We start from the raw sequence: 25,071 nt of genomic DNA on the forward strand, positions 1-25,071 counted from the left end.
GTTTGCATTCATTTTAAAACAGTTTGACAAAATGAGCAGGGCTGTCACAATTACACATTTTCCTAGACAATTCATTGTCACACAAATAATTGCGATTAACGATTGAGTTGTGTTTTTGGCATTGGAGCACTGGAACAAATTTTGATTTCTGTTTGGCTTTTAGGCTTCGTAAACAAAATGGGCAGATACGACAAATAACTTAGATAATATAAAAACGTTATATGAATGATGGAAATAGCCAATATGGAAGATTATGCAAAAGAATTGTGATTAGACGATTATTGCGAACGCAGTGATTGCGAACGCAATGAGCACTAACTATGAGACCTAGCAGAACATGTCTGTGTGTCTGTCTGTCTGTCACGTTGTAACACCACCTGCCCGCCACCAGAGGGCGCAGCTGTATCACACACAAAACACACACAAAAACGTAACTTAAAAAAAACGTAACATTTTTTTTTTAAACGTTTAAAAACTTTTTTTTTTAAAACACACGCACACATAGTCACATACACACACTCAAAAAAAATCTTAAAAACTTAACTTTAAAACCCCAAATATGTACGAGCTGCGTTCGCTTCCCGCGTTTGCGCGTCTTACTTGTGTCATTACTGTGACAGGCTTACATATGAGGTTTCCACCTGTCAGTGATGATTAAAAAAGAAAAAAAAAGAGAAAGAAAGAAAGCTTATCGATTCTTCAACTAACCTGATCAAGATTACATCGGTTAACGGCTCTAAATATAGTTTTTTTCGGATGAATTAGCTGGCCCCTTCAGCATCTTTGCATTATTATCACGAAGGAAATAAAAGCTTAAAAGGCAGCAGGGCGGTACAGTACTGCTCCATTAGTGTGCAGCAGCGTTTGCAAAGAACAGGAGCTCTTAAAATTCTGTAAATATCTGACAAGCCCCCTCAGCCTGGATAGGCAGAGGTTCCACGTGCGCGTGACACACACACACACACACACTTTTTACTATACCTGCTAGGACATTAACATTTTAAAGGACAGCGCTGAAGATAGCTGAAAAGTAGCCAATCTACAAGCTTGTACGTCGGCTATTCTCCGGTGAATGGACGCCGGCAAGGAACAAAGTATAAATAAATCACTGATTTATACTTAAAATGTATAGTTACACCCCTGTAAATCAGGCATAAATACAACCCTAACGTCTAAGTGTCTGATTCTAACCCTAACCCCCAAACCGAATCGTTTACCGATATCTAAATAAATAACATTTTAACAACAATTTCTCAAGGAAGTAGGAAAATGTCTGTTTCTCAAATTGTACTATATACTTGTGGGGACATTTTGGCCCTCACAAGTACACACACACACACTCCTGCCTACTCCCACTCTGCAGTCATTGATTTTTTCCCAGCTCAATACTGCACAGCACCAGCGAGCTGAAGCCAGTTCTGCTGACTGCACACTCACACTGCTGAGAGAGAGAGAGAGAGAGAGAGAGAGAGAGAGGTGGTGTAGCTCTTGCTATTAAACTTACTCCAGTTATCACAGAAGGCAAATGACAGAGGATGATGATCAGAGAGGGGTAGAGACGGAATTATTATGGTGTGCTACTATATATATATAAATTAGGCATGTAACGATATATCATATATTGATAAATATCGATATTAATCGCGGCGATTATCGTCGTGAATCCCGACGATATTAATCAATTTAATATTTTTTGGCTAGTAAATGATGGTGTGTGTGATATAAAATGTGAGCTTTAATCATATTCCATCATATTAAAGTGCTTTTGGAGAGAAATGAGACGGACTCCATGCAGTCACTTAAAGTAGTAGAAGGCTGACTGTGCCCAGGTGATGGTCGTTGATGCTCATTAATACATCAAGGAAGGCAATTATGTTTTTGCACTGTCAAATAGGTCTACATCTATCCTAAGATGCCATCAAAGAAAGCTTTTTTTACAGGTTAACTCGAAGCTAGGTTCTAAGTCAAGAAAGCATGTTTACAGTTGTTGCACAGAAAAGTAATTTTACATGAAAAGTAATGCTACTTTTGCAATGTAGTTAAATAAAAATTGTGAAAAAAGCTTGGGGGGGGGAGATAAATCATGAAAAAAAGATTATTTTGTCATTTGTCTGGAAAATATATAAAATATTGTGGAAAAATCGTATCGTGAACCTCATATCGTGATACGTATCGTTTGAGGTCGAGTTTGGGGTTAGGATTAGACATTTGGAGGCTAGGTTTAGGGTTTAGTGTTGCAATCTTTTGAGCTCATAGATTGTCTCTTTCCGTTTTGCAACCCAGTATAAGTCAGGCTTTAGAGTCAATATTATTAAAATAATAATTTGTGTAACGTCGATAGTTAGACAAGTGTGTGTGTGTGTGTGTGTGTGTGTGTGTGTGTGTGTGTGTGTGTGTGTGTGTGTGTGTGTGTGTGACAGCGAGGCCTGTTTATGTTGTGCAGGCAGTGAGCGAGAGACTGCATGTGTGTGTGTGTGTGTGTGTGGGCATAGCACGTTTCTCTATAAGGTGGCCATTTTGTGGTCACCAGCACTTCCTATTACATGGAACTTCAGAGTCTGTAGCTTGCAAGAATCTGAATTTAACTATAATTTAACAGAGGAAAAAAGGATGAGATTATTTGGCTCAGATTTGCAGCGATGAGGGGATTTTTCCTTCATAATCCCAACTTTATTCCACTATAAATGAAGGAGAAGTCCAAGAACAGTGGCTTTTAAAAACTTGAGACCCCCATAACAGAACGTTGCACAGGTATGCGTAGTGTTTGGCCCTGCCTTTCGTGACATTGTTGGTCCCATTGGGAGGTGTGGGTAGGTGGGTTCATTTTATTTATTGGTCTTCTGTTGTGTTAGTTTTACGGGATGCGGGCATTTGTTCCGACATACCAAGTGTCCGGCAGTCATTAGTCTAACATTTTATTTATTTGTTTATTTTTCATGGAATTTCTTAGATTTGTTTGTTTAAAAAATATATTTTAAATATTTTCGACCCATGACAATTGGTCCGTTACCCACGAATGGGTTCCGACCCACTGTTAGGGAGACTGTGGGATAGAGCCTCTGAGGGACACCACAAAAGTGGTTAAAAACCAGGACACATCGGCTCGCATAACCGCCGATAACGAGAAGGAAAAAAATGAAGTCACAAATAACAAGAGCTTCACTATCGGCCAGACAGATACACATCGGTCGGGGGGGCTGTAATGTTCTGTGGGTGATCTTGTGCATGCATGCGCGTGTGCGTGTGTGTGTGTGTTCCGTCTGAGTCATCTCCTCTCCTCTTAATGTATTCCATTTGCAGATTACTTCACTGAATCAATCAAGCCGGCCAGGGCCATTAGTCTGCCAAGCCAGTAAGCGAGCCGGATGGACGGACGGGCAGGCGGGCAGTCCAGAGAACGATCCCACCCCCCAGCCCGCCCCCCTTCCTTCCTTCCTTCCTTCCTTCCACGAGGAAACGGAGAGGGGGACGGAGGTGGCAGGCGGGCAGCAAGCGGCCAGCATTTGCCCTTATCGCCCCTCCGAGATAAAAAACCTATCTGGAATGTATGTATGTGACCCTCTCTCTCGCGGCCAAGCTGTGTGTGTGTGTGTGTGTGTGTAACGCGATATGGACCTCTGGCAGCGTGCGGAGGGTGCATGGGTTCAACGCGCAGTCACACACTCTCCCTGACCCACTCTGTGTGTGTGTGTGTGTGTGTGTGTGCGTGTGCACGTGTGCATTACTACACTTGTGAGGACCGAATGTCCCCACAGTTTAGCATATATTGGAGAATTAAGACGTTTGGGAGGACAATTTTCCTGCTCCTCAACAGGAGAAATGTATGTTTTATGGTTTGAAATGGGATTTGTGAAGTTAGACTTTACAATAACAATAATGTAAAGGTTAAGATGTCATGTTATAATATATTATAGGGGGTTGCTGGGTTCAGAGTTACACACACTTAAAAAACTTAGCTTTCAATCCCGCACTAAAATGTTGGATGTCCTCACTAGTAGAGTAATTAAAACGTGTGTGTGTCTCTCTCTCTCTCTCTCTCTCTCTCTCAGCCTTATAGGCTCTCACCCACACCGCCTGGCAGGCTTCCTGTTCTCAGGCCTTGCACGCGCGCGCACACACGGACACGCGCGCACACGCTCTAAACACAATATACAAAGCTCAGTGTGGCTGCACACAGACATGCATACTTGCACACACATGCTCTCTCATCCTCCTCTCTCCGGTTGAGGTGACAGCCGCGGGGGAGGGGAGGGAAGGGGGGGGCGGGTGGAGGTATGGGGGGGGGGGGGGGGGGGGTGACGGCATTAAAAAAAAAGAAAGAAAAAAAAAGGGGGAAAAAAAGAAAACCTGCCGCGTCTTGGGGGCTGCCATGGTTACCGGTGCTCCACGTGGCTCAACACATTAGAGCAGACACCCTCTCTCCTTCCCTCCCACCATCCCTCCACCCCACCCATACTTACTATCTCTCTCTCTCTCTCTCTCTCATTCAGTGCGTTCTCTCTGGTCTCCTGTGTGTGTGCCTGGTTGGGGTCACAGCGCAGTCAGCTACTACAAAGAGCAAGCACGTCATTGTTACAGGAAGCACTGTGCGCAGAACCAAAAGACCCCCCCTCCTCCCCCCGCGCATGCTGCCACCACTTTAATTACACACTAAAAGCCTCCGGGGAAACACACACACACACACACACACACACACACACACACACACCCACAAACAGGACACACGTGCGTGGACACGCGCACGCACACAACCTTTCACTGAGAACAATTACTAGACAGCGGAAAACCCTTGAAAAATGCCCCGGTCATTGGTTGGTGGGGTTGTTTGCGCTTATATGCGGCGGTGTGGCATTCTTCTTCATCGTCTCCAACCAGTGTGTTTGTGTTTACGACGGCAGGCGGTGAGCGGAGGCGACACGACACGCTGCAACACCTTAAAGCCCTGAGCTCTGGTTCGAGCAGAGCTTGAAACGAAAAAAAATAAAAGAGGCACGGGTCATGGGAAAAGTCATCTGTGCTCTCTTTTATGCTTGAAGATCAAGTGAATTTCCTTCCCTTTGCACTTCCCACAGAGGTTTTACATCCCACCTCAAACCCCACACCCACCTCCATCAGCATGTGATGCATTGCTGAGTCTGCCTTATCTTTGCCTTTAAGTGTATTATCTATTCCCAACCGTGCTCAACCTGGGGGTTTCATTTCAAGGACCCCTCCAGCTTGACAGGCATCAGGCCACGGATGATGAACCCCCAATTTGTTGGGATGATCCGATACCATTTATTTCTTTTTGATTACAAGTACAAGAACTCAACTCAACTGTAAGGATAACTGTAACTGTAAATTGAATGTTTTGGTAGACACTAGACAACATTTGCCAAGTACTGAGTGCATGAGTAAGGTCAGAGCAACCCTACCAATTTGATAGTGTTTATGTCAGTGTGACAGTGTACACATGGAACCAGATATATTTGATACATTACATACCCTGTAACGGTCCAAATTGAGGGTCCATTTCTGTGACCAGTGACCCCCCCCCCCCCCCCCCCCCTTATTTTCAATCAGTCTGGCCACACGGCTCCGCCTTCCTGCACTCAATCCCACATTACCATTGGATGACAGCATGACAGACAGCAGGAACAAGGCGTGCGGCCGGAGGGGCCGGCAGGCGACAGAGGGCAGCTGGCGCACAAGAGGGTGGGGGGTATAGTCCGCCCATCCAAGGCTATATCCAGGGGTAGTGGGGGGGGGGGGGGGGGGCTTGGCAATGAGAGTGCCTCTTTTCAGGGTGGCTTGCTTGGGATGGGGGCGTGGTTTTGAGGATCGTTGCATAGTTTCTGTAAAGTTATGGTTAAGGTTATAGGGGATCATAGGTACATTAGGGGTGGTGGGCCCCCCCGAAAAGAGTCTCCAGGCAAGCTCCAGACTCCCCAGCAGACTCTCTGGGTTTGCAGGGCTGTGCTCAACCATGAGGGGGCACTACCATCCCACAGTGGAGGAGAAAGGAGAGGCAGGCCCCTGCCTCACACACAGCACAGCAGCCATTACAGGCTCTCACACACACTACCCATATGACTGGGGAGGAACGTTGCTGTGTGGACCCCCTCAACCCAGCACCGAAAGCATGGTGGACCCCTCAACGCAGCACCGAAAGCATGGTGGACCCCCTCAACCCAGCACCGAAAGCATGGTGGACCCCTCAACCCAGCACCGAAAGCATGGTGGACCCCTCAACCCAGCACCGAAAGCATGGTGGACCCCTCAACCCAGCACCGAAAGCATGGTGGACCCCTCAACCCAGCACCGAAAGCATGGTGGACCCCTCAACCCAGCACCGAAAGCATGGTGGACCCCTCAACGCAAAATAGTGTGGGGTGGTTCTCAACCAGTTTAGTTCATTTCAAGGATATGCATTATGGCACAGCCACAGACACCCCCCATTCCACATGATCCAATCTATAATGCAATATCACCTGCATGCCATAACGTAACTCTGTGAGTATACAAAAGATTTGGTTCCCTGTGTACACTCTCAGAGCTACGGAGTCATAACGGTCCACTTGGTTCCATGTGTACACACTCAAGAGTGACATGAGACCATTGGATTCCATTGGGTTCCTAAATATCAATCATTTAGCTGGGGACCACCTGGAACCCCCTCAATTACCCCTGGGGGGTCCGCAGAGCCCACGTTGAGAACCATAGGCAGCATTTAACCCATTCTGACCTGAGATCAGATTCATACGAGGTTTCCACAGGACACACACTGGTCTGATGAACCCATTCTGACCTGAGATCAGATTTATAAAAATGTCAGTCGTTCTTCGATTTTTCAAAAATAGCAGACCTACAAGCTCGTAGCGCGCCACTCGGTGGCGCGCTATGAGCTTGTAGATCTGCTATTTTTCAATAGCTAAAGCATAACATGATGCCGACACCAAAATGGGTTCCCAGTCAGAATGGGTTAAGAGTAACTCCACTCACTTGGAAAAAAAACATCACCACAAAACATTGCATGCAGCTGAAATCAATTTCAATTCAATGTTTCAATTGCATGCAATCTAATATAAACCATGATGCAGCTTTGGACGCTATATGTAGAGGTGCAACAGTTTGATCTAACTAATCAATGTAGTAATATTGAAGAAAAGAAAAATCACGAAAATGTATTAATAATTTATGCTATATGTTTGGGGCATGTCACAGGTGAGGTTTCATAAATGTGTAACCACATTTCAAAAACAATCTAAAGGGTTACTAGAGCTGCTATTTCCGCACAAAACTGCACACAACCGAAACGACAACGTACCAAAGAAAACCCATAAGTGACGATTTGTTGAAAAAAAATGACAAAAACACGCTTTGATTATTCAAGGAGAATATTTGCCAGGCCCCGGCTCTATCAAAGCAGCGTGGCAGTATGGGGGAACAACTGTATAGTGCATGTCTGTGTGAAGTGCATCCCCGGCTGCAGTAGCAACAAAATGTGTTCCCTCAACAGGCTGCCTCTCCCTCCCTCCCAGGAGACTGTCATTAGACTTTTACTTTATCACCAAGCGCCACATGGGAGAGCCAATAAAAATATATAAACGGACAAAGTAGCAGAAGGAAAAGAGTGAAACAGCATCCCCCCCCCGATCAATATTGTTCAGCTGCCATTTACACAAATGTATATATTTACACACTTCATTGCTGTTAAAAAAGAGGAAGACCATTTAAAAGGCAGATGACGAATCCTGATCAATAAGAGCGAATTCCTTTTTCTAAAAAGAACCGTCCCCCCATTTGCCTAATTGAGTTTCTCTGTAGGAGCAGAAACATCCCATGCGCACGCACACGCACATGGATACACACACACTCTGCATTAGATCCACACAGATTGCCTTCTGCAGAGTATAGAGAGGCATGGATAGATGGGCAGAGGGGAAGGAGTAGTGTGTGTGTGTGTGTGTGTGTGTGTGTGTGTGTGTGTTGAGGGGGTCCTCCTGATTGCAGTGAATAATCGGGCGTTGGTGTGTGTGCAGGGGGGGGTGGTCTTTTGTACGGATCACAATAGTAGCGGGAGTCCCAGGGCGGACGCACAGATGCCCAAGTGAGGCAGGCAGCTGCCCAGCCCGAGGTGAGGGGTGCTGGGATACACAGGGCTGGCTGAGGGGGCTGGCTGCCTGGGTGGGTGGAGAGAAAGCTCCGGAGCCAGCCTGCCTGCTCTCCAGAGCAACGCCCCTCCCCTCCTAGTGTCACTAAATCGCTCTCACACGCATCACACACTTGTATTTGTATACACATGAGGACATCGACACTTGAGAGCAATTTTATATTTAAAAAAAATATATGACAATTGTGTGCCATTTTTAACCCTATAGACAAAGATAGTAGCTCTACAAGCTTGAATTATGAGATATGTTCAATGCATAAATCAGGTATAACCTCGTATAATTCAAACACCGACCTGAGCATTTTCCTCATTGTAAAGTAAAAAAACTAAACATTTAACCATAAAACCATTTCATTCTCATGTGAGGATGGAGCAGTAAAATTGTCCATTTGGCTCTCACACACACACACGCACACACACACACACACACACACACACACACACACACACACACACACCTAGAGGGTGCTAAATGAGTGCCTCATGCGGCCGACACAGATTTGAAATGTCTCTTAATAATCACGCTGATAATAATGACGCTACTGATAACACAGAGGTAGTTAGCGAGTGGTGTGTACTGTAAAGTGTACTGGTTGTACAGTAACAGTGTAACACAGAGCTGAGGGTGTGTGTGTGTGTGTGTGTGTTCAGCAGTGCTGCAGTCAGCCACTGTCTTTGTGCTGCAAAACTAGCTCAGCCCAGCACAAATGAAGAGAGAGAAGAGAGAGCGGGGAGGGGCGAGCGAGCGAGTGTGAGCCGGAGTGAGAGACCAGGGAGTGAGTGAGCGTGTGTGTGTGTGTGTTCACAAGAGCTACAGAAAAAGGGGAAAAAAATAAAAACACACACATACAGTCACGCACAAAACAGGGCTCGGGTTCTACAAAAAAACAAAACAATCCACTGAACCAAGTGCAAAACGCCACACTTTGTCAGCAGATTGAATTTTCTCAAGTATATTAATTAAAAATCACATAGAGGAGAAAGAAGAGAGGTGGGGTGAGGCGGAGAGAAGCAGAGACGGAGAGAGAGTGTGTGTGTGTGTGTGTGTGTGTGTGTGTGTGTGTGTGTGTGTGAGAGAGATAGAGAGCAAAGCAGAGGGAGGGAGGGAGAGAATGAGAGCGAAAGAGAGAGCCGAGAGAAGAGGCACCCTGGAATCTGAATAAGACACGCACTTGCACAGGAAGCCAAAGGGCCCCAGAATAGCAACAGGAAACCGGCCCTGGACTCTGAATGAGCGCATAACGCAGGCAGGCAGAGAGAGAGAGTGAGAGACTCGCAAAACAAGGCTGAGCGCCACAGCGTTACGAAAGCTGATTTACACAGAAGAGAGAGGGAGGGGGGGGGGGGGGGGGGGAGACGACGACAAGGAAAGCAGGCAGGCTAGAGGAGAAGGAAGGAAGGAGAAAATGAAAATACAAATAGAAAAAGGAGAGAGAGAGAGAGAGAGAGAGAGAGAGAGAGAGAGAGAGAGAGAGAGAGGGGGGGGGGGGAAGGAGGGAGAGAGAGAAGCAAAAACCAAAAAGAAGTGAGGGTGAAAAAACGAAAGGGGGAGAAAAGGGAGAGAGAGAGAGAGAGAGAGAGAGAATACTGTGTAATAGTGAGAGGCTTCAGGGTGGGGGTGGGGCCGGGTTGGAGAGAAAAAGTGGGCCGGCCTAGCGAGGCAGATTGCTCCACAGCTATGTCGCAAAAACAAGCTGTAGCTGCAGAGGAGAGCTGGGCTGGGCTTACTGCTGGCTTGCTTGGTCGGTTGGTCGGTTAGTTAGTTGGTAGGTTGGTTAGTAAGTTAGTTGGTTGGTTGTTTGGTTGGTTGATTGGTCGGTTGGTTGGTTGGGGCGTTTGATAGAGCGATTCTCAACCTTTTGAATGTCAAGGACCTCCAGTTTGATATGCATTAGGCCACAGACCCCCAATTTGAGACCATTTTATATCTCTGTAACGTCAATCTATATTATAGAACCCTCAGTGTTTATTTAACTCAAAATGGAACCAAATGACGACCCTTTGGTTCAATGTTGTACCCTCTCAGTGTAACAGTGTATTTTGGGACCCCTGGTGGTCCCCTGGAGCTCACTTTGAGAAGGGTTTTAAAAGTGCCATGTTCCGGAGGAACCCACGGCCCCCTTTCAGTCAGTCAGTCAGTCAGTCAGTCAGTCAGTCAGTCAGTCAGCCATCAGTCTTGGCACACGAGATTGGAAGGTCACGGGGTGGGTCTGTTTCGGTGGGGGGGTGTGGGGAGAGATGCGTGTGGTCTCGTTTGGCCGTGCCAGTAGTAATAAGAAATAAGGCTGAAAAAGGGCCTGTGTGCATGTGCGTCTGTCTCAGTGTCTGTGTCTGTGTGTGTGTGTGTGTGTGTGTGTGTGTGTGTGTGTGTGTGTGTGTGTGTGTGTGTGTGTGTGTGTGTGTGTGTGTGTGTGTGTGTGTGAATGCACAGGGGGAGGGGGGGCTCAAGTCGCCTGCACCGACACATACAAAACGCGGAAATGCGAACGGCGACAAATGCACAACAACCAAACGTGCAACGCGGCAGCACGAGACAGACGTTTTCTGCTCAAGAAGAAGAGCGTTCTTCTGAATTAAACCATTCCAGATGACCCCCCCCCCACACACACACACACCCATAGAGGGGGATAGAGGATAGGGGGAGGAGAGGAGGTAAAGAGAAGAGAGGGGGGAAAGAGAGTTGAGGAGAAGGGGCAAAGGAAAACCAAATGAGTGAGTGAGTGAGTGTGTATGACCAACATGTGACCTTCCTCCCAAGTCCACAGCACTGAGACAGGTCCCTCTACATCAGAGGGGCAGGGGGAGGTGGGGGTACTTAGGGATCCTACAATCCTTAGCGGCGCACGGGACCACCACAAAAAAAGGGGGGGGGAAAGCCAGTGGGCGGTCTAGGAGTGAGGATTAGCCCCTACAAGGGAGAAAGGAGCTACAAAAGATTCTGGTGAGGTGCAAAGAGGAGATTTAAAGAAAGAGAGAGAGAGAGAGAGAGAGAGAGAGAGAGAGAGAGAAAGTAGGGTGAGGGAGGTGGGGTGGGAAGGGGGGGTCTACATATCCATTCCCCCGCTCCCACAAGAGACTGACATGGAGAGGAAGTGTCACTTCCAGGGAATATGAAAAGGCTCTGTGACGGCGTGACAATCACAGCCCTCTTTAAAATGACCGTAGAGTATAAGGACGGCCGGCACGTTTTAGAGCCCCGCTGGAGGAGATGGGACTATACTGCGCTGTCCCCTTTACCAAAAAGAATAGCACAAAAATAAAAAATAAAACGTATAAATGGTGCATTTATATAGCGCCTTTATCCAAGGCGCTTTACAGAGATTGTGCATTACATTAACCCATTCACACGCCGATGCCGGAGGACACATGCAAGGCACCAACCTGCACATCGGGAGCAATTAGCCCTTCACTAAATCCCACCTTAAAAAGTGATTGTCCAATGCCAATCCAAATAGTTTAGCAGCGGTTGCTATCCAGGTCAAGCTTTCTTCGCTGCTAACGTGCCTATTGGACAAGGATGGGTTGGGGAGGGACTTAGTGAAGGGCTACTTAGGGGTTCAGTGTCTTGCTCAAGGCCACTTCGACACTAATATAACTCTGGGGGAGCCCGGGTTCGAACTGGGAACCTCGCGGTTCCCATCCGGTCACTCTAGTCCTGAGCCACCGCCGAGTCGCAGACACATATGTATACTGCCTATAAATATATAGAGTGGTAATGTATAACACGATTTCCCAAACAGTGGGTGGAGACCCATTTGTGCGTCACGACTCGAGTAAGTTTATTTATGTTTTCCTCACTTGTTATCTCTATTCTTACACTTTCCTGAAAACTATAATGGAGCTTGTACTAAACATAATTTCACCCACTTGACGACAAAGCTTATTCTTATTCTAATTAATAGGAAATTCTTATTTTGGGATGAACAATTCCGTTAAGGCATTGGTGGGCATTCATTTCACAATAATTGTAACCACTTTCTTTTTACATAAACTGTAACTTCTCTTCTGGGGTTCCCTGGCACATAACATTTTCAGATGGTCCGCAGCCAAATATAAATATACATTAATGTGGGGGTCCTAGTAGCAGTTTGAGAACTACTGCTTTAAGCCATCCATCCTTGTCGCTTCGCAAAAATAAATAAATAAATCAGTAAATAAATCAGTGCCAATCCGCCTCATTCACAGTCAGGAACACATCTTATTTTGGCAGCTGCTGCTGTGTAGGTGTGCGACTCACATGTCTGTCAAGCCTGTCGTCTGTGTTCATGAGCGGAAGAAACAGAACAGAAGGGTGGGGGGGGGGGGGGGTGCCTGTGATGTCAGCGGCAGCCTTTCACTGAGTGAGCTCTGTAATTGTGTGTGCGCGCACATGCTTGTAGTGCGTTCGGTTTCAAACTACCAGCATGAAAAGTACAAAAAAAACTACCGATTTCATCTCGACTGTTGAGGTTTGCTCTGCGCGGTCCCGACACCATGTTCCTCCGCGCTTGGGTGCCACGTGATGAGAAGCAATTCCACTATGACGAGAGTCCGGTTTTGGATTCCATTTTGGACGCTTAAGTAATAGCATCAATGCTAGCTGGCCAATCTTTGTCCTAGAAAACGGCTAATGCAGAAGCTAATGGAGTTGGTTGCGCAGAAGCAGTGCAGGCAAGGCCATAGCAAGCGTCCCTAGCAACCGGAGTATAATGGATACATACATGACTTGGTTATTAACCCATTGTAAAATATGGAGGTACAAGGTTTCTGCCCGACAGCAATGGTATACTTTGTTGACTGGTGTAGGATAGGGTTAGGATAAGAATCAGCCCCCCCTCCTTTTTCCCCTCAATCCTAAACATCTTTACAAAAACAGCCACTCTACAAGCTCACAGTGCAAAGACGACACAATGTGACCTTCTAGATCTGCTATTTTGGCCTCCAGAAAAGGCACGATGGGTTCCATGTGGTTAAAAGACAACCTTTGCTCTCTGGAGGAAATTAATGGCGGTGACTGACGTTATTCCATTCAGAAAAAGAAGGGGAAACAGCATATTCAAAGTAATTATTCTTGTGTACCTCCATGACTGTTGAGCGCAGAACAGGCTGAGTGCTGCCTAGCTTTGAGCCGTTTCTCAAGTCTCTGTGTGTGCACGCGTGCGTGCGTGTCCCGGAGCCTGGTGAAAACAAACCAGGAACCAGTTCAACCTGCTCAGCTAGTTCAACTCTCGCTTGGCTGTTATTTTCTTTCTTCCTCCCCCCTCTCTCTCTCTCTCTCTCTCTCTCTCTCACCTATACAGACTGACTGTTGCTCTCCTACCTGTTCTCCTCCAACAGTGGAAGAGATGTCCGTTATTCCCACACATAACACCAACAGAACAGACGTCTTGGCTTTCTCTCAGCACCTGGCTCCAACGGACCAATCTGTGCTGTTAGGCGAGGGGCTGGCTGCCTGGCTGGGATGCACTTCCATGTATATGTGCTTAGTTACCAACGGAGCCGCTCTGTCTGTCTGTCACCTAGCGGGGCCTGGATTCAAGGCCGGGTTATTATAGTTACAACTAGAAGCAACAAAAATAATCACACATGAAATGTCCTGAAGTTGTCGTCTTTGACGAACATTTTCAAAGTTATAGCGGATCTATAGGGCGTTTGCAAATATACATCAGCCATTATGAGACTTTTTTGATGACATCGCAATCTGCAATTATGCAGCGGAGCCTACACCAATATGTCATATTATTAATTAAATTATTAAGTATGGAAGACTTTGTAGTATGAAAAATGCAACGAAAACATCTGTCCCGTCTATTTTCAGAACATTCATTATGAAGTCTTTGTACACGCAAATATTACCAATTATGGAGAATTCACATCTAGGACATTTTTAAGAAAGACGTGGCAATGTTTAATTGTTTTTTGCGATGCGGTCGTGTAGATGCATTAGCGGTCAATAAAACCATCAATCATAAAACCTAACCATAATAATAACAACACCTGTAGGACATTCAGCTCAGCAGATGCTGCCAAAGACATGCTGGCTATAACACAACACAACACTGAGCGAGGCTGCCAGGGGCTGTGTGCGCGTGTGTGTGTGTGTGTGACTGTGTGTGTGTGTGTGTGTGTGTGTGTGTGTGTGTGTGTGTGTGTGTGTGTGTGTGTGTGTGTGTGTGCATGCGCATGGGAAAGCGTGGTTACAGTTGGCGGGTTCTAATCTGCACACACACCGTGTCATGTGCACTCCACGGGGGAAGCAGAGGAGGGGGGGGGGATCTGCATTCTGCTCACACAGACCATAGACATTCATGGCCAATCGCACGCCACTGATGGGGAATCCCCAAGAACAGAAAATAGTCTGTATTGTATTATATATATATATATATATATATATATATATATATATATAGTTCGGACAGCGCCAAAGGCAGAGCCAATCAGGGGGATAAATAAACAAGAAATAAATAAATAAGGGCAACACATCCAGAGGGCATCCCCCACTGGCACAGACATCTCTACCTCTTTTGTCATCCCTCTCTCTCTCTCACACTCCCTGTACTCTCCCACTCATTCACACTATTGGAAGTCTCTCTCTCTCTCTCTCCCTCCCTCCCTCCCTCCCTCCCTCCCCCCCCCCCCCCATTAATGATCTCATTTCGCGCTCTCCTTCCCCGAGGTGTGGAATGAGGTTAGCTGCACAGCCTGACCTATAAACACTGCCATGGCAACGGCACTGTGGCAGCCAAGATACCTGGATGAGGAGAAGAGAGGATTCACCTTTTAGCTCTCACACAGCATGGAACCACCAGCGTCCCACTTTTACCCCACGTCCACACACACACACACACACACACACACACAAACCGCACCCCCCTCTATCCACTGTCGTCAAATAACAGGGTCAACATTGAGACACCTGACTCATTCAAGCTTCCAATGAGGCCTGTGTGTCAACATAATGAGAGAGAGAGGGGGGTCTTGAAGTGAAGGTAGGGAGGTGTAATGTTAGAGTCCCAGCTGATCACCATGTCAACAATCAAGGTCAGCTCAGCTGAGCTCACAGCAGAGGTGTGTGTGTGTGTGTGTGTGTGTGTGTGTGTGTGTGTGTCTGTGTGTGTGTGTGTCTCTCTCAGAGAATGGAAATCCAAAGCAAAAGCATACCAGTATTTGACTGTGGGACACAGGTTTTCTGAGCACAAGACCTGAGGCTGATTCTACAAATGCCTTCTAAATCAGTAGTTGGCAGCACTACACAAAGTGACGCGATGTGAACTAACTTGTATGTCTGCTACTGTTAACTAACAAAACACATTCCCTCATGTGCATACAAGAACACTGGCTCCATACTCGTATAGTTTGCGTATGATTCCCCAGTTTATTCAAGACCTGGAAATTGACAAATACATTGTGCGCACTCTTGTGGACCATCCCGAGCTCGTGCTTCAGGTTAACGCTGAGCTACAAGCACAAGACATATACCACAATACCCGTCTGTGTTGCGCTCGGACTCACCACATGATGCTAAACTCTCGTTTGGAGCGTAATAACATTATGTATTTCTGCACCTCGGACCAATGCACCTGCACCTCAGGCCAATTTGATGTATGATCTACGATCACTAGTATAACCCATTCTGACCGGGCACCCATTTTGGTGTTAGCATCATGTTATGCTTTACCTATTGAAAAATAGCAGATCTACAAGCTCATATCGCGCCACCGAGTGGCGCGATACGAGCTTGTAGGTCTGCTATTTTTGAAAAATTCGAAGAACGACAGACATTTTTAGAATCTGATCTCAGGTCAGAATGGGTTCATCAGACCAGTGTGTGTCCAGTGGAAACCTCGTATGAATCTGATCTCAGGTCAGAATGGGATAACGGCACATTTTGAGCTTGTGGATCTGCTACTTTTGATGCTGTAGTGTGACGCTGTAGTATGATCAAGTAGGGCGTTCATTTACAAAAATACATTAACCCATTCTGACCTGAGATCAGATTCATACCAGGTTTCCACTGGACACACACTGGTCTGATGAACCCATTCTGACCTGAGATCAGATTCTAAAAATGTCAGTCGTTCTTCGAATTTTTCAAAAATAGCAGACCTACAAGCTCGTATCGCGCCACTCGGTGGCGCGATATGAGCTTGTAGATCTGCTATTTTTCAATAGCTAAAGCATAACATGATGCTAACACCAAAATGGGTGCCCGGTCAGAATGGGTTAAAATAAATGTATAATATGTAGGTAAGGCTTCTGCCCGACAGCAATGATATGTATGTTAACCTAGTCAGACCGAGTGCAGAAGTCTAGAGTCTAAGTCCATTTATTTGTGTTGTATGTTTCTTATCCATAGCAGTACCTCTCTGATGTTGCCGATACGTCGGAATTCCCCCTAGACTTGTGGGTGTGTAGGTGTGGGTGTGTAGGCGAGGGGCGAGCGGGGTTGAGGCTCACCGGGAGACTTACCGGGAGACTTGACGGCCGGCCCTGCATGCCGTCCTCCTGGCTGCTCTTGTTGGAAGCCATGGGCTGGTTGGAGGGCGGAGCGCTGGACTGTGAGCTGAAGGAGTCCTGCGAGAGTTCCTGGACAGCACGGGAGAAGATAGATAGATAGATACTTTATTTGTCCTTTCGGAAATTTGTCTTGTGCACAGCAATCAGCAGGATACAGAAAACATATACAAACAAACGGATCACACAGTACATTGACAATAAAGAAACAATGCCAACAGTCATAGTCCCAAGAGGCATCACATCACACTGTATGCACGGAACTGAGATGGGGCCTGCTTGGAAAGACATGGAAAGCTTGTTTATTTTTTTATTTTTTATTTTTAGGGGGGCTAGTGAATTATGGTGTGTGATGTGAAATGTGAGCTTTAGTCATATTCCATCATGTTCAAGTGCTTTTGTAGAGAAATTAGTCACTTTCAGTAGTAGAGCACTGTAGAGGGGAGCTGTGTGTGTCTGCGACTGTGCCCAGGTGATGATGGTCGTTGATTCTCATCAAGGCAGGCAATTATGTTTCTGCACTGTCAAAAGTAATGCTACTTCTTTTGCAATGTAGTTAAATAAAAAAATGTGAACGCATGCACCGCATGTAGATCGAACCGGAAGCACCCCTGGTGGATTCAAACCCCTAGACTAGACCACTAGGTGGTGGGCAGGTACTCTAGCCCGGGCACCACCCGATGGCTCACCAAGTCACTGTGCTCGTAAGACGTGGCTCAATTTAATTTGGCCAAGGAGTACGCTTCGGCCAAATAGACGGCGCTATGCGTTACCTGGGGAGGAGGGGGGAACCTCTGGAAAGGTGATTGTTGCTGTTGCCGCTGCTGCTCTTGTTGTTGTTGTTGTTGTTGCTGTTCTTGTTGTTGTTGCCGCTGCTGCTGCTGTTGCTGTTGTCGTTGATGTTCTTGTTGTCTTTGATGTTCTTGTTGTCTTTGATGTTCTTGTTGTCGTTGATGTTCTTGTTGTTGCTGTTGTTGCCGTTGCTGTTGCTGTTCTTGTTGTTGCTGTTGTTGCCGTTCTTGTTGTTGCTGTTCTTGTTGTTGTTGTTGCCGCAGCTGTTCTTGTTGCCGTTGCTGCTGTTCTTGTTGTTGTTGCTGCTGTTCTTGTTGTTGTTGTTGGCGTTGCTGCTGCTGTTCTTGTTGTAACGGAGACGTTTGTGAGTAAGGTGAGGTCTGACCCTGTTGACCTTGGCTATGACCTTGAGGTGGCTGGGTCTGTGAGGGGGGACGTCCCTCCTGCGGCGGTTGTTGGTTTTGTTGTTGTTGTTGTTGTTGGGGACTCTGCTGTGGTTGTTGCGGGGGTTGCTGTGACGTCTGCCCTGGCCCGGGGGACCGAGCGTAGCCAGGCTGGCCTTGAGGTCCGGGGCCTTGCTGCTGCTGAGGGGGACCGCCGTAAGGCGGCTGGCCGGGTTGGGACTGCGGGGACTGGCTGTATGGGGGCTGACCCTGAGGTGGCGTGTGGGAGGGGCCTTGGGACTGCGTGTAAGGGGGCTGCCCGTGTTGGCCGGGAGGCTGCGAGGAGGGGTGTCCCTGCTGGGGGTAGGGCGCTCCGGAGCTGCCGCCGGAGCCCTGCGGCTGGCCAGGGTAGGGCGGCTGCTGGCCGGGGTGCGAAGGAGGCCCGTGCTGGCCGTAGTATGCCTGGCTCTGCTGACTGTATGACCCCGGCCCCTGCTGTCCGTATGCAGACATCTGTACAAAAAAAAGAGTGGTAAGCAGCAGCAAAAAGCACGAAAAGCTAATTGTAACAAAAATAAGTTAAATCACAGAACAAACATTTTGAATCTGCCGTCAAGACATGCAATCTGCAGCTGTGTGGGTGAACATGCACGGGTGAAGATGAAGGGAGAAAAATATGCGTGACTAATAGAGATTTAGTATTCTACGCTTGATCAACAAAAAGGAGCCTCATTTTATGCAATCCAGAAGCGATCTGAGCACAGTGTATGACCGTGACCCCAAACAGACGCATTGAACGGGTTTTGCCAATGCTACACGCTGGGATAATAACATCTCTACCTTGTATTGCTGGCGATAGTGACTTGACTGTCCTTGTGCATAGGGAAATCATATTCAAGGGCTGCCGTTCAGTAGAACATGCCTTTAAACTGCAGCAGTGAACATATATATATATCTTTTTTAAACTTCAGGCTTTTCAAAAGGCCTTTCGGTGCACATGTAAGAGAGTAAGAGAGAAAGCGTTGACCTTGTGTGGATACAATGGAAGACGAAGGAAATGGAGAAACACCACACACACCACCACCACCACCACCACCACCACGCAACGTTGTGCGGAGGGCACGTGGGTTACACAAAGGATTCAAAAGGGGGAAAAAACCAATCACGCACGTTTAAAAAAACAACAACATGACGTGGCTGTTTTGTATCCGTCTGCCAAAAGGGGGGCAAGGATAACCCACTCCCATGTCTGTGGGGGCGGTTATCGAGTCAGACACCGAGGCCAGCCCGTGTGAGATAATCACTGCACACAATAGACACGAGACCGCAGTTGAACTGTACTGTAGCCTTGGAAGAAGGAGGCTTCACGCTAAGGGATTTCCCTACTGTGTTGGTGTGCGTGCGTGCGTGCGTGTGTGCGTGCGCTTCTCTCTGGTTAAAGATGGACAGGCTCATGGCCCTTATTCACAGCTGTAAGTCGCTGCAGCGGCTGGAGACCTTGTATGTCCAAATCGGTTACTTTTCGGGAAATTGTGAATCAGTCACAAGCTGCTGTTAACCCATTTAGGCCAGACGTCGGTATTTAAAAAATGTCTTAAATCCTGAAATACCTGTTTCTGTATCAGTTCGCTGTGAAATAATATATATTCAAAGATTTGCACATCATTTTCACGATTTCTCAAAAATAGCACACCTACAAACTCGTAGCACACCGCTCGGTGGCGCGCTATGAGCTTGTAGATCTGCTATTTTTCAATAGCTAAAGTATAACATAATGCTTAGTTAAAACACCAAAAGGGGTTCCCGCCCAAAATGGGTTAATATAAGTTGTATTGGTTATAGATGTACGAAACCAGCAGATCTTTAAGGCCTCATTCACATATAAGACACACACAACAAGAGACACTTGTATCCTATGTCTTCTGTGTGTCGCACAGCTCGCAAGTCGCAATGCATTTCCAATGGGAGTAACGTGGTTTGATGACACAACCTTGTTGCATGACAGCCACAGGACACAAGTGTCTCTTGCGTGTGTCTTAGGCGTGAATGGCTCACGACTTGTGACATTGCAACACACATTGCGACCTTTTAGATGGCCTATTTTCGCGACCTTTGCGTCACCACACTTTCATGATAAAGTAGAGCATTCTAGGGGGGAAAAAAGTCAAAGTAAGGAGATACAAGATTTCCGCTCCACAGCGACAAAAGTGGCGAGTAAGGAAAATAAATAAAACAAACATGCCGATACCGTAGGGATTACTTTTTTTAAAGCCAGCGTAACGTGCAACAGTGTACGTATTAAGTGTGGAGATTGAGGCGCAACCCAACACCAACCTGCTGTCCGTACTGCATGGCCGCCATGCTGCCGGGGCTCCGGCCTTGCATCCCCATGGGGTATCTCTGAGGGCCCGGGGGTCCGTAGCCCTGTCCCGGATAGGCTCCTCCCTGCTGGGGGCCCTGGGGAGGCCCCTGTTGCGGCGGCTGCTGCGGCTGCTGCTGCGGGTACGGGTGGCCGGGGCCGTACGGCTGGCTTCGCATCTTCCCTACCTGCTCCATCGGGCTGGTAGGCTGCGCACGAGAGAGAGAGAGAGAGGGGGGGGGGGGTGAGTTTATTATATTATTTGAAGAAAATGCACAAAGGGGTGATAGGCATCTGGTCAAGATAGTATTAGTAGCTGGTAAGAAAGCCATCACAAGGAAATAGGGGTTAAGGTATAGAGCCGCCAAACAAGGAACAATGGGAAGAGTTGGTAGAGGACCGATAGATACCGGAAAGTTTGTCACTCCGCTTGACATTACTGGCAACGCAAATGGATGAAAATGGATAATGTATTAGAAACTCAAATGGCGACGAAAACTACGGAAAGGTCATCTGAAGCAGATGATGGAGATTGTGAAGGATGGAAGAGTACACAAATGTGGCTCCCAAATATCAGTTTGTTTGTTTTTCATATCATATCATAACATTCCACTTGAAAAACACATCTGTCGTGAAAGAAGCATTAACATCAAAGAAAACAGTCAAGATTATCGGGAGTAAATATAGAACACAAACCAGAGAGAGAAAGAGAGGGGGAGGGGGGGTATTGTACCAATTGAGTTTTTTTCTTTACTGGAGTATCACAACATCTCAGTTATTTAAAACTTTAGTTAGGAGTTACTTTGTAGATTTAGAATATTATTACAAAAACACACATTAACCGCTTCAGCCCTATAATAGATTTCGGCCATTTGAAAATAGTCGATGTACAGTCTCACAACACGTTGTGAGACTGTAGATCTGCTATTTTTATACATTTTACACATTTGAAAACGTGTGAAATGGGACGTCCTGCACAGTGATTACATTCTACTTTTGGTACTATAATGCCATTTTGATACCAATACTTACTTACATTTACCGGTACTCGCGTACATTTGGAACACCAAACTTGTATTTGGTAGAAACAGACTATTTCTACAATAGGGTATTAATACTTTTACTTAAGTAAAAAATTATAATTTTAGTACAGTACTTCTTCCCTCACTGCTCACTTTCCCACTAAAAAAAAAAATATAGGGAAAAAAATGTTGGCCTGGAATGAATGAATGAGCTCCAGTATATCCCGCCAGGAGCGTGTTCTCCCTGCCCAGGAGATCATTGTGCCAGTAGGGTGGATACTGTTACAGGCAGAGACGTCGGCGAGGGTTCCTATGAAAATAAACTTAAGGAAGTGGAAGTGTCTGCGGTGGCTGGAGCGTGGCCCACCCCACACAGCTGGGAACGCCGACGGGGGGGAGGGAGGGGGGAGGGGGGTAGCCTGACCTTGGCTGTGGACCCTGACTGACTGACTGACTGACTGGCTGCTACCGCCTTGGCAGTGGCTGGAGAGAGACGAGAGTACTCAACCCCCCACCACTTACTTGAGTCAAAGTATCAGATACTCTCTCTCCGTGTCAAACATTTACTCGTCTACAAGTGAAAGCTTGCCCCGTCAGATTTTTTTTTGTACTCGAGTTAATGTACTTGCTTTTGAAAATACTTTGTGACGGGGTAGCGGCAGTCTGTCGAGTGTGTCGACAGCTGGAGCCAAGGTCATAAAAGTCTAGCGTAGTGTGTGTGTGTGTGTGTGTGTGTGTGTGTGTGTGTATGTGTCCTTGCATGCATGGATCTTGGCCTAGACCACCGTCGACTGCCAACTGTTGAATGTGTTCTCAAAAAGTGCAAAACCAATTCTAATCAATTTGAAAGACTTATGATCCAACTAGAAAAAGTGGCAAAATGTTTAGGAGTAATATAAACAAATTTTTCTTCATTTTGTTGAGGAAATGCAGATCCAGATCACTCATAGCATCTCTGAGGATAGAATTCTGGATGAGCAGGACATCCTGAAAACGTTGGAAGGCAATCTTAGCCAATCAGTGTAGAATCTGAGAAATCCAACAGACTCGTCTTGATCACATGACTACAGAGATCATGTGTACTATTTGCGTGAGATTTGGATGAAATCTGTGCAACTAACAAACAATGTGTTTTCCAGAAATGCGTTGCCTAATTTCACGGAAATGGCACACTGCGTTTGTGATTTGTGGCATTTTGATCGAAACGGACCAATCATTTGAGCTTTGAAGACAATCTTAGCCAATAAGGATGGAAGGGGAGGTTCATCGTGTGTGTGCAAAGTTTGGCATGGATCGGGCCAACGGTGCCGGATACTAGCTGGTAACGGATGGAAGGAAGGAAGGAAGGACGGACGGACGGACGGACGATAAGCTTGTAGATCGGCTATCTTCAGCAAAGATATTTAATGAAGAGTGAAAACAGAGAATACACTAGTATAGAGCCCTGAGGGACTCCACTCAACAGCGTATGGGGTTAAGAATCGGGACATATCAGTTGCATAATCGCCGTCAAAAAGGTGAAATAATGATCAATCCAAAGCCATATATATGGGTCATAAGGTCGGTCCATCATAACATCGGTCTGTCTATCTGCCTGCCTGCCTGCAGCCCCATTAAAGCGGTGCATCAGCTGCTCAGAGCGTTTGCGTGCACGTGGAGGAGAGGCAGGGACACAGGCCGCAACGAAGGCCGCAGAGCAGCGCTGACTGCCTGGGCTCTTTGAAGTTTGAACACCTCTCTCTCTCTCTCTCTCTCTCTCTGCTCTGATGACCTCAGGCTGCAACACAATGCTTTCACTGCATGCTTCCCACGGTTATTAATGTGTGTGTGTGTGTGTGTGTGTGTGTGTGTGTGTGTGTGTGTGTGTGTGTGTGTGTGTGTGTGTGCGTGTGTGTGCGTGTGTGTGCGTGCGTGCGTGCATATTTTTACTATATATGTGAGGATCAAATTTCCCGTAAAATTTGAAAAATTGTGAGGACCGTTTCCCTGGTCCTCAACCAAGGGTTGGGGTTATGCCTGATTTATTTATTTTAGTTTAGTAGAGCTGGTGAAGAATAGCCGATGTCCAAAAGCTCTCACTGCTTTAATTTTGACCATTGTTAAGCTATTTTTCTCAATTTTCAATGGTGTCCTAAAATTGCAATGTCCTCACAAGTATAGTTGTACGAACCTATGTGTGCATGTGTGCGTGCGTGCGTGTGTGTGTGCATATCCCCCTCCCCTCCCCATCAAAAACCTCTATTCCTCGGTTAAGGAAGACAACCACCAGGGTCTATTTATAGCCATTGGAGAGACGGCGAGGAGAGGAGGGCAGCATGCCGAAAATGTAACGTGGCCCAGCTGCAGCAGTGTGTGTGTGCGCTCGTGCGCGCGTGTGCGTGCGTGGTGTTTGAACCCGGGCCAGAAACGAAAGCTCTGGTGCTTCCTGTATGGGCTTTAATAAAAGCAAAGCCCAGGTTTTGGCACTCTATGAATGACAGCACAGCCATGGGAGAGGAGTGGAGAGAGGCAGTGGTGGACCAAGTACTCGGTTACCTTTTATTTAGGTAAAAGTAGCAATACCACAAAGAAAAACTGTCTGTTAAACTCCGTGGCCTTGTGGTTAGCGTTAGGGATGTCAGCGGCTAACTGGATAGCCGCTTGTTAAAAAATATCTGAATATGCTCATCGGCTTCATGGTTAATTTGTATACTAAATGTAGGTTCAGCGTTTTCCCGACGGTGATTTTTGGTTATGGGGAGATGTCATTATTCTAAACACACTTCAGGGAGGCGCAGGAGAGTATTCTATATCCAAGAGAACAAATAGATAGAATGAGAAAAAGAACATTTCCGCAAATTCCGCTGTTCCACAACAGGAGCACAATGGGAACGTCCAAACTAAAACAGCGACAGCAAGATGAGAGTAACAACATGTCGAAACGTATCAATGAAGTGGAACGCTACTTTTTCTACTCTTGGGATAAAATCTATTGGCCTGGTGGAAAGTCCCCAGACTGGCTACCTTAGCAAGGCGCTATCTGTGTGTAGGCTACCAGGCAGGGACGTCAGTAAAAAGGTTCCCCCTTGATAGCCGAAATCTTAACACCCTTTTACCTCGGATTCTAATCTCAGATTCCGATTCTAATTTCACATAGAACTGGGGAGCATACATAAATGTCTACCATGCGAATTGGTAGGTTAATTCTGTGTACGACGTACGTGCAGATTTTTTTAGTAACAAAAAATACACAACAAAAAACAGGACAGACATACAATGCTCATAAATACAGTACACACTACCGAAGAAGCTCAAAGGGAGAACAGAAACGCGACCAATAAGTATAAGATTACATTTTGGGTAAAGAATATTGTATAAATCAACAACCAAGTTAATTAACCGGATAATGCTATCTGCCAACCAGATGGGAAACTATCCGTTACCGACATCCCTAGTTAACATGTCCGTTATGAGATTGGGAGGTCGAGGTTTGATCCCCCGACCGGGTCATACCAAAGAGTATACAAATGGGACCCGATGCCTTCCTGCTTGACACTCGGCATCAAGGGTTTGTTGGATTAGGGCCAAGTCTAGCCTGGATGGGCCAAGTCCCTGTGACATACTAGTTTCAAGTCCAGGGGATGTACTTGTAGATCATATGACATACTAGCATTGGCGGCGGTGGCTCAGGGGTAGAGTGCCTGGATGGGAACCGCAAGGTTGCCAGTTCGAACCCGGGCTCCCCCAGAGTTACTGTCGAAGTGTCCTTGAGCAAGACACTGAACCCCTAATTGCTCCCGATGTGCTAGTTGGTGCCTTGCATGGTTTCCGCTGCCATCGGTGTATGAATGGGTGAATGTAATGCACAATCTATGTAAAGCGCCTTGGATA

The 25,071-nt window shown here is 46.6% G+C and overlaps 1 protein-coding gene across 7 annotated transcripts in view; it reads right to left on the minus strand.

Annotated features, from left to right (window-relative positions):
• Positions 1–25,071, minus strand: part of arid1ab (AT-rich interactive domain 1Ab) — an 85,929-nt gene that overhangs the window by 32,840 nt on the left and 28,018 nt on the right. For all 7 annotated transcript variants that reach the window (XM_080787882.1, XM_080787880.1, XM_080787878.1 and 4 more), the window contains exons 2-4: positions 20,155–20,388; positions 17,419–18,333; positions 16,601–16,717 (exon numbers count right to left, since the gene is read on the minus strand). In XM_080787882.1, coding sequence (XP_080644008.1) covers positions 16,601–16,717; positions 17,419–18,333; positions 20,155–20,388 — 1,266 coding nt within the window. The remainder of the gene's footprint in view (positions 1–16,600; positions 16,718–17,418; positions 18,334–20,154; positions 20,389–25,071) is intronic.

The sequence above is a fragment of the Protomyctophum bolini genome, assembly GCF_963924005.1.
Source record: "Protomyctophum bolini genome assembly, chromosome: 17".
Taxonomy (NCBI): domain Eukaryota; kingdom Metazoa; phylum Chordata; class Actinopteri; order Myctophiformes; family Myctophidae; genus Protomyctophum; species Protomyctophum bolini.